Source organism: Salvelinus fontinalis, chromosome 30, assembly GCF_029448725.1.
Source record: "Salvelinus fontinalis isolate EN_2023a chromosome 30, ASM2944872v1, whole genome shotgun sequence".
In the NCBI taxonomy this organism is placed as follows: Eukaryota; Metazoa; Chordata; class Actinopteri; order Salmoniformes; family Salmonidae; genus Salvelinus; species Salvelinus fontinalis.
In genome coordinates, this window is record NC_074694.1 from 22,703,384 (window position 1) to 22,719,066 (window position 15,683).

The 15,683-nt window shown below is 41.1% G+C and overlaps 1 protein-coding gene across 1 annotated transcript; it reads right to left on the reverse strand.

The window, feature by feature from the left end:
* Positions 1-6,053: 6,053 nt before the first annotated feature.
* si:ch73-52p7.1 (uncharacterized protein LOC100321084 homolog) lies at positions 6,054-9,040 on the reverse strand (the record flags this gene model as incomplete). Its single annotated transcript, XM_055889500.1, is given in 1 exon segment — positions 6,054-9,040. A coding segment is annotated over 1 exon segment (840 nt), but the record flags the coding sequence as incomplete, so codon positions are not given.
* Positions 9,041-15,683: the final 6,643 nt, after the last annotated feature.

Sequence of the window (15,683 nt, forward strand, 5' to 3'; positions counted from 1 at the left end):
TCATTTCTGGGTAACAATGAAGTACCTTACTGTGATTATTTTCAAATAAAATGGTAAAAAAGGAACGAACATAGCTTCTTAGCAAAGACCAATTTCTCAAGCAAGAATTCTGCTATGACTGTCTGGCAGTGGTCTGAGTGGGCAGGCCAAAACTCCATCCCACCAAATCTAGCTGAAATTTCAGGCGGTCTTTACAAACTACTTCTACACTAAAATGGCATTTTCACAATATTATTCCAACCTCATAGTGTGGAAATATATACAAAACACAGGAAAATCAGGTTTTTAACTGCACTGGGCCTTTAACAACTGTACAGGCCATTTGATATAGACCATATGCATAGCAACTTTGTTAAATCAATTAATAAAACAAACAATATTAAGTTGTTCTTCCAACAAACATGTGATATGACCATGTTAGTTGTGATACAGTATATTGTAGAATAGCTGTGCTTAAGTCTGAGAAAATGCGAGCAAGTGCTTATATTGTATGTGCAACGTGATCAAAACCCATATCTCCTCTGATGTAGTAATCCACATCACTTTCATCATCCCTCTGCCAATTAGCATTCTGTTAGCCCATTCTGCTTTGTTCTCTAATAAAGACAGGCTAAATTGATGCCCCGTCTGCCTTTATCTTAAAAATAAAGTTGAACAATTAAGGCTCATGTCTCTTTGCACAGCTTTTGATCCTTCACAAAGCTTTCCCACTTGCTGCTTTTGGGGATGTAATGTGAAGCGCCCTGGTGGACCTCAAGCGAGGCAGTAACAAGCATGGGACGGCTCCCTTGTTTTTGCTCAATCAGGGGCATTGAGCGGCAGCGTTTAAACTATCAGTATGATTTATTTGTCTACATTGACCTGCAGACTGCTTAATTACCCTGGGATAATATCAGGCAGCGCCTCCTGACACCAACAGAAAGGCCAGCCCCTCGTGCTCTGTGGACCAACTGTTGACCTGATGGTCGGCATGACAGGCAGGGGTTATAGGTCAGGCCCGCACTGACCACTCCACACTGTTTCTCTGTGGAGATCGGAGCCGAAGACCATGCCCATGTAGTCAGGCCCACGAGGCTGCTGGGTAAATTATTCTCATTCCCCCTAACGAGGTGTTAAAATAGGACGATGGACAGGACAGTCCCCAGTAACGTCGTGATGGCACTTAACCAGTCAGTCTGGCCCAGAGTGATAAATCATTGACCAAATGCACTCCTCTTTTGCAAAAGCTCATAACTGTCATGTCCAGTACCTTCATCATTAAATATTCCGTGTTGTTCTGCTTTAGGTTGATTACCTAAGAAAACAGTGATATTGGTGAATTGAACTTTTCACTTTCTTCAGAAGTTCATAATACATGACGGAAAGGAAAAGTAATTTTGCACTTTAAAAATGTGAAATAAAACTAAATCTTTGCAACAGTCAAGGTAATGAAAAAGGATATAGAATTGCTTGAAGTGAATTAAGGCAAAGTTAATTACAAGGCGAATGATGTCTGGAAAACAAACATTTAAAAAACACAGCTTGATACTAAAGAAACATTTAACATGTTCCCTCTTTGTTTATTCAATTGTGTTTTCTATATGCTTTGACACCAGGGGGTAAGCTTTTTTATATCAATTTGAACAGTCAATGAAAGTAAATGAGAAGGTATGAAAAAATCATGAGACAGAAAGTCATTAAAATCCATACTGAATCACAAAGTATTTTACCAAACAAAGTGCTGCCTTGTCATTGCAGAAAACTGAAAAGGAAGTTGTACCCTGTCATTAGACGGTTTCTCTCTGTCGCCTTGATAGAATACGATAACTTGTTGCAAGTCAACACATTATCAAAACAACATGAAATGTCTCTGATTTGGAAAGAATAGCAAACACGATCAATACAGTAAGTCTTCAAGGGTTTGGCTATGCAGCTACAGTTTTACTTTGATCTCTCCTTGACAATTCTCAGCTACAATAAACCATTTTCTTTCTCATTATTTATTATCAAATTGACTTTTCATTTCATGACTAATCAAAGTTTTTCTTTAGGTGGGTATATTTGCAGATGGAATTTCACAAATTAAAAGTGTTAAACCCTTCCATCAAGGCATCAGTAAGGCAATATAATGGACGTAAATACCTTATGTGCAAAGACAAACAAAGTTCCATTAAAGTTGTTGCCTCCTATGTTTGACTGATGTTGGGGGTGCCAGATAAAAGTAAGGTAGCCTGATTCTTCTGGTGTGAACAAAAGCCAGTCTCTGCGGGCCACAGCCGCGCTCCCCACAGACTCCAGTTACCTGGGAGCCTGCAGCCTGGAGTCTGAGTAATGCTCCCCACACAAAGAGCATGACAGCAGAAGTGTGGAGAGAGTGATGAGGCGCCCCACTGGCCCTGCCTCTGCGCCTCTTCTCTGGGTCTCTTTCAGCCCTGTCCGTGCCCTAGTGCCAGAGGAGAGTAAACACTGTGTGTTCACACCAATAGCCTTTTTTCTCGTGCCGCCATTGGGGCCTGCCAGCAATGTGGCCTGAGGAGCTAGTGAAAGCCAAGATCTACTACAAACAACATCATTTGTGATTCGAATTGAAAGGGAGTTGTTTGATAGACATGTCAAATTAATCTTCCCCTCAAAACTTCCCACTTAAGTTAAACAAAATCATTACAATAATCAAAATTACATTTGGTGTAATACTAAAAAAGAACGCCATCCGACAAAACGCCATTAAACAAATCCCAAATATTGATATTGCTGATATTGATTTACTAATGCATGTTGAATTGGAGATTGATTTGTAACCAGGAATCAATAATAATATATTGAAACTAAAATGACTCAATGCTTAAAGCCTGATGCAAAATTGCTGCTAAACGACTGGACCCTCTCTCATATCTTATCACCCACCCCATGCCATAAACACCCTCCTCCCTCCACCCCCTCCTCCCACAGCCACAAGTGTCCCACAGGGCAGAAGCGCCAATCTCTCTCCAGGGTGAAACAGCCCTCCCTCTACTCAGGGCCCCATTGTCACGGAACCCACATCCCCTGGCCTTGGGAACTGACTCGCAACAGTTTGCAAATCTATGTGCTTGGCTCAGAGCCTGCAGATACCTTTGTCTACACCAGGCAGGGGAGCTGATAGCGAAGTTGGAACGTGTCATCATAGGGCACCCCAAGTCTGCAGAGCAGCCACATGGCTCCTGGGCCTCCCAGCCACCATATCCAACAAGGACATTCAAAGCACTGGCCATTCGTTAAACAGAAACTGGGACCCGGTCCCCATGCTCTTCCTGGTCTCATCGCTGTGGCAACAAACAGTAGAGTATGGATTTGTAAAGGCTAGACGCAGCCCTGAAGTACCGTTTCTAAAGGGTCGTTCTTAAGCCCTCCTTAAGCTCTCGCTGAACAAGCCTAAGAGGCTTTTGGTTGGTTGGGGGGTATTGTCCCATTGCATCAATGCAATAATATCTACAGTGCCTTCAGAAAGTATTCATACCCCTTGACATATTCCACACATTTTGTTGCATTACAGCCTGAATTCAAAATGTATTAAATATAGTTTTACCCATCTACACACAATAACCCATAATGATAACGTGTCAACATGTTTGTAGACATTTTTGCAAATGTATTGAAATATCTAATTTACATAAGTATTCACACCCCTGAGGAAATACTTTGTAGAAGCACCTTTGGCAGCGATTACAGCTGTGAGTCTTTCTGGGTAAGTCTCTAAGACCTTTCCATACTTTGGCCATTATTATTATCTCTTTCAAATTGGTTGCTGATCATTGCTAGACAACCATTTGCAGGTATTTCCATAGATGTTCAAGTATATTTAAGTAATAAATGTAATTCAGCCACTCAGGAACATTCACTGTGTCTTGGTAAGCAACTCCAGTGTAGATGTGGCATTGTGTTTTAGGTTATTGTCCTTCTGAAAGGGGAATTCATCTCCCAGTGTCTGGTGGAAAGCAGACTGAACCAGGTTTTCCTCTAGGATTTTGCCTGTGCTTAGCTCCTTTTTTAATCCTAAATAACTCCCCAGTCCTTAACGATTTGTAAGCATACCCATAACATGATGCAGCCATCCATCCTGACTGGTTGCATCACTGCCTGTTATTGCAACTGCTCGGCCTCCGACCGCAAGGCACTACAGAGGGTAGTGTGTACGGCCCAGGACATCGCCATCCAGGCCCTAAAAGTTGTCAAAGACTCCAGCCACCCTAGTCATAGACTGTTCTCTCTGTTACTGCAAGGCAAGCGGTACCGGAGCGCCAAGTCTAGGTCTAAGAGACTTCTAAACAGCTTCTACCCCCAAGCCATAAGACTCCTGAACATCTAATCAAATGTCTACCCAGAGAATTTGCATTGCCCCCCACCCCCTTTTACACCTACGTATTACCTCAATTACCTCGACTAACCGGTGCCCCTGCACATTGACTCTCTACAGGTACCCCCCTGTGTATAGTCTCGCTATTGTTATTTTACTGCTGCTCTTTAATTACTTGTTACTTTTATTTCTTATTCTTATTTTTTTTTCTAACTGCATTGTTGGTTAGGGGCTCGTAAGTAAGCATTTCACTGTAAGGTCTACACCTGTTGTATTCGGCGCATGTGACTAATAAATTTGGATTTGATTTGACTATACTAAGTGGGCCTCAGTAATGTGTTGTATTGGATTTCCCCCAATTATAACACTTTATGTACACTTTGTTTGCCTTGTTGCAAACAGGATGCATGTTTAGAATAGTTTTATTCTGTACAGGCTTCCTTCTTTTCGGTGTCAATTAGGTTTGTATTGTGGAGAAACTACAATGTTGTTGATCCATCCTCAGTTTTCTCCTATCACAGCCATTAAACTCTGTAACTGTGTTAAAGTCACCATTGTCCTCATGGTGAAATCCCTGAACGATTTATTTTCTCTCCGGCAAGTGAGTTAGGAAGGACGCCTGTATCTTTGTAGTGAGTGGGTGTATTGCTACACCATCCAAAGTGTAATTAATATGCTCAAAGGGATATTCAATGTCTGCTGTTTTTTGCCTTTTACCCATCTACCAATAGGTGCCCATCTTTCAGAGGAATTGGAAAACCTCCCTGGTCTTTGTGGTTTAATTTACATATGTTTGAAATGTACTGCTCAACTGAGGGATCTTACGGATAATTGTATGTGTGGGGTACAGAGATTAGTAGTCATAAATAAAATCATGTTAAACACTATTATTGCACACAGAGTGAGTCCATGCAACTTATTATGTGACTTGTTAAGCAAATTTTTACTCCTGAACTTATTTGGGTTGCCATAACAAAGGGGTTTGTATTTGTATGTATTATGGATCCCCATTAGCTGTTGCCAAGGCAGCAGCTACTCTTCCTGGGGTTCAGCAAAATTAAGGCAGTTATACAATTTTAAAAACATTACAATACATGTATTACAGAATTCACAACACACTAAGTGTGAATCCTCAGGCCCATACTCTAATACCACATATCTACAACACAAAATCCATGTGTACGTGTGTGTATAGTACGTATGTTATCATGTGTATGTGTGCATGTGTCTATGCCTATGTTTGTGTTGCTTCACAGTCCCCACTGTTTCATAATGTGTATTTTATCTGTTTTAAAAATGTGATTCTACTGCTTGCATCAGTTACCTGATGTGGAATAGAGCTCCATGTAGTCATGGCTCTATGAATACTTATTGACTCTTGACATATCACCAAATTATGTCCTTTCAGCTTTTAATTTTTAATTAATTTGTTCTATATATAAAAACAAATTAATTAAAAATTAAAAGCTGAAATGTGTGTGTATATATATATTTAATCCATTTTAAATTCAGGCTGTAACAGAACAAAATGTGGAAAAAGTCAAGGCGTGTGAATACTTTCTGAAGGCACTGTAGACGAACAACATACAATTGCGTCAGAGCAGGTGAAGATGTGACATCTTGACATAAACAATGTATTATTTGAATATCAATTGACAAAACAGTTGGGGCAGGATTGCAGGATCAAGGAAAATGTTTAATTTTGGATTAGTAATTTAATACTTCAAAAGAGGTGTGTACTGCAAGTAAATGGGGAAATGCCATTATCAACAATAATTCATATATAGTGGCAATGACATAAGATATTTGGTACTATTTTCCACTAAAATACTGATATTGTTCACATATAATTTGATGATATGTCAATAACATAATGGAAATACATATGAAAAGAAACTTAAGGTCACCATACAGCTAGACCTTTAAAAGAGGGTTGTCTCAAGAATACCTTCCCAGAGAGTGAGGCAACAGTCAAGGCAGGAGACGTAGTCAAGCAGTTAAAGAGTGACATGGGATGAATTGTTTCTGCCTCTGCCTATTTCCCAGCCCCCGGTTGCCACAGTAAATGTCACAATGACCATGGGATCAGTTCAAAGCCCAGCAGGGAAGGTCAATGTAATGTTATGTGTGACATGATATTCAACAATTCCTGTCCTTAGCAACAACACAAGAATGCTGCTGAGCCAAGCGCTCACAAAAAATCTATGAAATTGCATTAATATCAACAATATTTCCATGTCTTTGTGGAGGAATGGATGGAGAGGTGTCAGGATCAAAGGACTGTTGGAGACATTGATGGGTTGAATATGCTGCATGAAAGGGAAGGGTAGCCTAAATAATTGTAGATATTACTGAGAAGACTTTATATAGCTACAGGTGTAAAAGTTAATACACTATTTTGTACCCCAAAAATGTTAATCCAATTCAACCAAGTGTTGTTTGTGCAACTAACCCTAATATTAAGTGTGGCATGAAATTCAAACTTGGAAAAAAACTGTTTCCCTATTTGAATGGTAACTCCTCAGGCAAATAACCTAATTTACAGAGGACCACAAGGAAAAATATCAAGTGGTCAATAAACCCAGTTGAGTCGACCAAAATGCAAAAGACTAGAGGGGCATGTACAGGAGTACTGGGACGTGTGCTCTCCCTGGTGGAACAGAATGCCTGTGTTCCTGAATCTACTTACTAGGACAAGTGTCTGCCAACACACTGGCCTCGTAGTTCAGATATGTCTACACTGCCACCAAGTGGTTATTTTTTGCAGCCCCTTACTCTCTTTCAAACAATGATGGAGCACAATCCCATTAAAAGTTGAGGAAGATTATCTTTTTTATTTTATTTGACCGTTATTTAAGCAGAGTGTCAGATTGAGAGCAAGGTCTCTTTTGCAAGGGAGCTTTGCTTTCCATTATTCATACAAAACAATCAGGTTGTGTTCCCTGTCGTAAAGCAATAAAGCCAGGGCTCCCGGGTGGTGCAGCAGTCTGCAGCACTGCATTGCACTGCTAAAGGTGTCACTACAGACCCTGGTTCAATCACAGGCTGTACCACAACCATCTGTGATCGGGAGTCCCAATTTGCCAGGGTTTGGCCGAGGTAGGCCGTCATTGTAAATAAGAGAACTGACTTGCCTAGTTAAATAAAAAAGCTAATGGAAGGAGAAAACATTCATGTCCTGCCCACATCCAGTGTAGAAAACTAAAAGATGTTCTGCTTCATCATTATACACACACAAGCATGTAGTTTACACAAATCACATATTGAGTTTCTATGGCGATTGACTGAAGATAAAAAAAAGGTGTATTAATAGCATTACTAACAATGGGCCATGATTTCTATTTCTTAGTTTAGGGGTTTGTTCGAAATTGGTAAACATTGTCATCAACCATGTTTATTGTTCATATTACTTTCATATGTGCTTGCACTGTGCACCCAGTAGGCACATGTTCTTAACTGCATACAAAACAACTCGCCGAACAGAGTTGGTGGCAATTTGCAGAGCATTTAATTATGAAGTGTCACGCAGAAAAAGGTTGCATGCATGTCTCCCTCCCATGAGGGGAACAGGACTTTTGGTACCAGTGGAAAGCAGGGGCCATTTATGGCAGTGAGCCAGTGTTGGACAACTTAGTCCTCCCATCTGTATCCTTCAAGGCTGTTGATGTTTAGAGAAAGAACGACATAACATGTACTTTCTTTTCAAGAAATGGCACTCTCTGTGCAGAGCCGTGTTGTAGTGGAAACATTCCCTGGAACAAGTCGCATGTAAGACTCCCCGCTGGGGACCAGGGTTCAATCCCCGTGTCCACTGTTCCTCCCACCTACCGGTCTCCCCCTCTGATTTCCTTACTGTCTAAATGAAGTGAAAATATCTAAAACATATATTTAAAAAAGTAATGGCACAATTTTAGACATGCTATTATGTAAATCTAACCTACTCCTAAAAAAGAAGTGCGAAAATATACCATCTGCAAAGATTGAATCCTTGACCTTATTATATTGAAATGACCACAAGGAGAAACATTCCGTTTGGTCAACAGTGATTATGAAAATTGTAGTCACAGACATAGGTAGTGGTAAATTGGCAATGTTAGCATAGAAAAAATAATCTGCATTAGTACAGTATATAAAAATTACAAATATACAGGAAGTCTCTGGTAGCTTGACTTCAGACAGGAGATATGAAAAAGGGAGAATCCCGTTACTGTCTATATTAGTTTGAACATTATAGGCCACATTGGATTCTCCCAGCAGCACTGAGCTGTGGATGATTCCTAGCCTGGTCTCTTCATAGTAAGGTGCACCCATTTCCCTCCCCAGTATGATGTCATGTGTCTGGCCAGACCAACACAAGGGGTAAGACACAGTCAGCCTCTGCAGATGTTGTACTGTGAAAGAGTCCTAAAAGACTGGCCTGCTTCCTACAGAGTTGCACTTGATCAGCGTGAGACGCTACACCTCCGAGTTGTTCAGCAGGAGAGCCACGTTGAGTGTGGACGTGTACCAGATGGTCAGGCATCTTATTTGCACCAAGCTGGGGCTGTCTGCCTGGTGCAGCAAAGAGAACGAGTGGTCTTTACAGGTACACTCTCGGGCTGATGATGCCACAGGCCAAGATGGTGCCTCTGATTCCTTTATGAAATGGATCCTGTTCCCCAGCCAGAGACTGAGGAAATCTTCAGGCCTAAGTAAGCAGCTTTTGGATGATGAATAGAGAACATCCAATCACGGACTGTCTTTATTATCTGTTTGTAGCTCTGTCCAGGCTGAACTGCTCCATTAGCTGTTTAAGGCTGTCCTGACCAGCTGGAATGGAGGATATTGGCTCAGGAGCCTTGTTAGCACAGGGTCACATCTGTAAACAACAGAATGAACAGTAAATAGAAACAGTTCATCCTGGACCTCACTCAAAGATGACTCCCACAGTACATCTAACAAGTCATTAGAGGTCTAACATGATTTTAATCTATATACTTGGAGCATTCATGTGTCTTTCCACATTGGTTTGTATTTTCAGGCCAACGTGTGTGATTAAGTGACATATTGGCAGATATTAGCCTCATACCTGCTGTAATTGCCTGATTGTTTGGAGGTGTTATGCAAAAAGACGAGGGCTTTGGATGGAAAAACAGATTAGTTAGCAGTGTTTTTAAGAGACAAGCTATTGCGTAGCAGTTCATTTCTAGTATGTTTCACTGATTCTGAGAACATCTATTAAAGATGTGAAATGTATACCAGTAACTAGTTTGAGTGTTTGTGATCACTGATCAGGAACGCAGGACACACCCAGCTGTGGTTTATTAACTCCCTCCCTGAGAGATGAGTGTGTCCCTTTGTTTCAACTCGGGAGGGTCATTGGATACTATGTGCAGTTCCTTATGGAATCACATTCACGCGGACACACACACACGTGCTGTTTAATAGTGCAGAACAAAAATGTAATTATGGACAGGATAGCACAAAGGCTGTTTATAAACTCAGCAAAAAAGACACGTCCCTTTTTCAGGACCCTTCTTTCAAAGACATATCGTAAAAATCCAAATAATTTCACAGATCTTCATTGTAAAGGGTTTAAACACTCCTGGTTTCTCCTGGTCTGAGAGTCAATTAGGTGCCTTTTGACAAACTCAAAGCAGGCTGTCGTGCGTTTTACTGAGTGGTTTCCGTCTGGCCACTCTACCATAAAATAAAGGCCTGATTGGTGGAGTGCTGCAGAGATGGTTGTCCTTCTGGAAGGTGAACATTAGGTTATTTTTCACCTCCCTCCTCTCGATTGCTCAGTTTGGCCAGGCAGACAGCTCTAGGAAGAGTCTTGGTGGTTCCAAACTTATTCCATTTAAGAATGATGGAGGGCACTGTGTTCTTGGGGACCTTCAAAGTTGCAGTTTTTTTTTTTTTTTTACTCTTCTCCAGATCTGTGCTTCTACACAATCCTGTCTCGGAACTCTATGGACAATCACGTCGACCTCGTGGCAGGCTTTTTGCTCTGACATACACTGTCAACTCTGGGACCTTATATAGACTTTCCAAATCATGTTAAATCAATTGAATTTACCACAGGTGGACTCCAATCATCTCAAGGATGATCAATGGAAACAGGGTGCACCTGAGCTCAATTATCGAGTCTCATAGCAAAGGGTTGGAAAACTTACGTAAACAAGGTATTTCCGTTTTTTAAATAATTGTTATATAATTTCTAAAAACCTGTTTTTGCTTTGTCATTGTGTGGTAGTGTGTGTAGGTTGATGTGGAAAAAAACATGTATTTAATGTTGCCAAACAAAGTGCCTAACTACTGTAGATGCTTATGCAAATGAGCTAGGTAACCAACGACTGTAGATACGTGTACAACGCAAGTTACCTCCCTTTCAAGTAAAAAGAAAACCAGCATAGGCTAGTATAATGACTTGTGACATTTTGTTGTTGACGAGTACATTGAGTTAACGTTAGCACGTGTTTTGTGTAGTCCCACTTTTTCAAGCGGTGACATGTAAGCTAAAGTTAGCCCACCAGGGCCGGGATATAGCTAGCTAACTATTGTCTGGTGGGAGCATCTAGTTAAAACAATTTTGTTTAGGTCAAATCTGTGGTTAGGTGCTAGCAAACAGGTCTTCCCTTATCACACAGCTCCAGCAACGTCTCTCGCTTAGAGGTCGGAAAACGATAAAATGCACATGTGCTTATCGGAGTAGTGGTACAGAACCATCCTTGCTTCTGATCGACAAAGAGACCTAAGGTTAGCTACAAAGGCCAGGGTAATTAAACAAATTATATTAATTGTAAAATTCTAGGGTAGCTAGCAAGGTGACTTGAAAAGTGTTAACCAAGAAAACACTATCCATTATTTACACGAGAAACTAAAAAGGCTATAATATCTACTTTCTAGGTTACTTGGCAATGAGTTTGCATGGAGAAATGTGGATGTTTTTCCTACCCTGCTTAAGTGATGACGTCAAAGGTTGCGACAGGAAGTGTAGTTCTGTATGATAGCCACATTAGCGGCTGATTAGCGTTTCATTACAGGCAAAACGTCATGCAAGGGTAATCCTACACGAAACATAGACTTACATAAAGTAGTTCTAAAACCCCTTACGGAAAATGTATATTGGAAAAACAATTGGAATAATTTCCGGGTTTTACCGCTAGTTTTATATGTATTGTAATGAAACAGCAGGGAGCAGGTCTCGAACCCTCGACCTTCTAGCCCGAGGTCCGGCGCGCTATCGACTGTGCCGCAAAAGAATGCTCGAACGGCAGAGTCGATATCCGCGTTTATAAACCCAGGGTCGTTACAGTATTATGACTCGAACTGTGGTACTCAATTCGACGAGGGTTGTTGACGTCAACTGCATGCGTTCAATGGAGAGACTCATATCATGAATATGCATAGGCATCCTCGAGACAACTCCAATATAAAGTGTTTTTTCTCAAAGTTGCCGGGATGTCACGTGTCCTACTTATATTACTACACTCGTAACAACTTAAGCCTTACGAACATTTTATTCTATCAAATAAACCTCACGTAGCAAATAAGCCATTCATGTTTGTTTTTGACCAAATTCGACACTCATTGACCTCCCATACAACGAAAAACGTCACCTGCTGGAGGGAGACATATTTTCCGCCGAGTTGGGTCTCTATTTTCCACTCAGTCTACGCCCATTGCATTTGATAGGTGCGCTTGATGTAGCTTGCCCAGTGAGCTGGTAGATAGGTCCACGCAAGGCACAGGCCAGGCAAGCTACACATTGAGTAAACGGTGCAAATCCGCTGTCAGACCGAACAAACCTAAGTACCATAAATATATCAACTTTACAAATGCCGCGTTCAGAACTGGAACTCAGAACTGGGTACTCAGAAACCTCCGAATTCTGTGCGTTCAAAACAACTGGGAACTAGGGAAAAAACGAGCTTCGATTGGAAAAAAAAGTCGTTTTGAACGGTCATCCAACTTGGAATTCCAACTCGGAACTCGGGCATCTTTATAAAGCTCAGACTTTCTGTCCTGAATATTACTGACGTCATGATTTGACTTCGTATTTTTCGGAGTTCCCAGTTGTTATGAACGCAGCATCAGTCAAAGCGTGGCCTTTTGGGACAAGTAGTTCCCAAGTCCCGACGTCAGGAAAAGCATTTTTCCCCTAACCCCTTTCCAGTGTTGTAAGCAGTGTTCATCGGTAGTTGCTACGGGAGAGGGACGTCAGTGAAACGTTATTATTCACAAATACATTTCCAGTTCTATTTCCCAGTTTATGATTTGTAGCCCTATCAGGAGCACTGCTTTCTTCTAGGCCTAATGTGTTTTTGACAGTCCAGACGAAATTATGATTTTTATCATCTTTTACAAAAAGGAAAATCGCACTTCGGGCTCCAGGGTTATTGGTCAAAGCGTGAAATACTCGATCTTAAAACTATTCTTGTTTGCATATGATTTGATAAACCTTCAACTTCAATTTAAAGCTGCAATATATAACTTTTTGTGCAACCCAATCAAATGTACATAGAAATGTGAGTTATAGACCAGTCATTGAAAGCAAGTCTAAGAAGCGGTAGATCCGTTCTATGTGCGCTATTTATATGCTTCCCATTCTTAAGTAGATTCTTTTCACCTTTTGGTTTTGTACACCAGCTTCAAAAGCTGAAAATACAATATTTTTGGCTAATGAAAATATATTTTACAGTGGTTTAGATGGTTCAATTATTCTCTACACTATAAATTGCTTGTTTTGTCACATCAACTGAAATTAGGCGAACTTAGAATTTTTGCATCTATGAAATGGCGGAGTGATTAGAACAGCACACAGTAAGTTGTATCTTTTGTAGTTGTAAAATAATTTTTGTGTGATATGAAGGTAGACTTCCTAAGCTTTCCAAAACCGTATTGCAAGCTAGGATTATTAACAGTTAACAGAGCATTGGGACTGTTGTACACATTGGCCACGCTGTGGTACATGGTTTGAATGAGAACTAAAGAGGTCTGGATATGGCCCCTTAGGAGGAATGAAAAAGTCTGGGTCTGGTCTGCATGGTCTTGGCAGTCTGGGATGATTTCTATTTCTCTATTGGGGCTCAACTGCCTGCAAAACAAAGCGCTGGTTCTATAGGGAGACCAAAACAAAGCTCTGGTTCTATGGGGAGACCAAAACAAAGCTCTGGTTCTATGGGGAGACCAAAACAAAGCTCTGGCTCTATGGGGAGACCAAAACAAAGCTCTGGCTCTATGGGGAGACCAAAACAAAGCTCTGGCTCTATGGGGAGACCAAAACAAAGCTCTGGCTCTATGGGGAGACCAAAACAAAGCTCTGGCTCTATGGGGAGACCAAAACAAAGCTCTGGCTCTATGGGGAGACCAAAACAAAGCTCTGGCTCTATGGGGAGACCTGTGATTGACAGGAAGACCCTCTTGATTTGTTTTGTAACTGAACCAGTCATGAGGGAGTCTTCATTAAAAACTATTACGTTGATTGGCTGATAAATTGAAATTTGACCTCCAAACATTTTGAACAAAGGCTAACTTGAACAAACTATTAATTGTATCACCCTTTTTATCAAGCCAATGCATATAAATAACAGCCTTTGTGCAATCCTGTCCATAACGACATTTTTGTTCTGCACTATTAAACAGCAAGTGTGTGTGTCCACGCGGGCACGTGAATGTGATTCCATAAGGAACTGCACATAGTATCCAATGACCCTCCCGAGTTGAAACAAAGGGACACACTCATCTCTCAGGGAGGGAGTTAATAAACCACAGCTGGGTGTGTCCTGCGTTCCTGATCAGTGATCACAACCAACAAACACTCAAACTAGTTACTGGCACACATCTCACATCTTTAATAGATGTTCTCAGAATCCCTGGAACATACTAGAAATATACTTCTAAGCAATAGCTTGTCTCTAAAAACACTGCTAACTAATCTGTTTTCCATCCAAGGCCCTCTTGTGGTTTTGCATAACACCTCCAAACAATCAGGTAATTACAGCATGTATGAGGCTAATGTCTGCCAATATGTCACTTAAAAGGATCCAACCCTTTTTTTCAATTTTCACCTAAAATGACATACCCAAATCTAACTGCCTGTAGCTCAGGACCTGAAGCAGTTTGTGGACATTTTAAATTAATGTAGGAGAATCCAACACATTAGATCTGGTAAAAGATAATACACAGAAAAAAACATGCATATTTGTATTTGTTCCATCTTCGAAATGCAAGAGAGGCTATAAAGTATTAATCCAACCAAGGCGCAATTTAGATTTTGGCCACTAGATGGCAACAGTGTATGCGCAACATTTTGGACGGATCCAATGAACCATTGCAAATATGTTGAAAATGTTGTATCAAGACTGCCCAAATGTACCTAATTGGTTTATTAATACATTCTCTCCTCAAACAATAGGATGGTATTCTTTCACTGTAATAGCTACTGTAAATTGAACAGTGTTAGATTGACAATTTCAGTTTTCGGCCCATATCAGATATGTCTATGTCCTGGGAATTGTTTTTGCTACTTATGCTCATGCTAATCACATTAGCCTACATTAGCTCAACCGTCCCGCGGGGGGACACTGAACCTGTAGAGGTTTTAATCACACACGTTGACCTAAAAAAAATAAAAAACATGTGGAAAGACACATGAATGCGCCAAGTATATAGATTAAAATCATGTTAGACTTCTAATGACTTGATAGATGTAATGTGGGAGTCATCTTTGAGTGAGGTCCAGGATGAACTGTTTCTATTTACTGTTCATTCTGTTGTTTACAGATGTGACCCTGTGCTAACAAGGCTCCTGAGCCAATATCTTCCATTCCAGCTGGTCAGGACAGCCTTAAACAGAGCATGGAACAGCTCAGCCTGGACAGAGCTACAAACATAAAAAAGACTGATTGGACATTCTCTCTTCATCATCCAAAAGCTGCTTACTTAGGCCTGAAGATTTCCTCAGTCTCTGGCTGGGGAACAGGATCCATTTCATAAAGGGATCAGAGGCACCATCTTGGCCTGACTTCATTGAGATGTGCTTCTCTGTTTAAATGGACTGTGTGGTCTGTTTCTCTCTCCACACACACAGTTGAGTGCCAATCACGCTTGCTGTGCTGTGCGAGGGCCTTGTTGGAGATGTTGGCCCTCAGGCACCTTGGTCAGGCTCTGTTGTACTGCTTGATATGGATGGAAGTTTCCAGCCTCCTCAGGCCAGAGTTCAAACTAGCCCACGTGACTGACCACAGCCTGTTATAATGTGCAGGTGTCCATGAGCTGGTGGCCTGTGGCGTCATCAGCCCGAGAGTGTACCTGTAAAGACCACTCGTTCTCTTTGCTGCACCAGGCAGACAGCCCCAGCTTGGTGCAAATAAGATGCCTGACCATC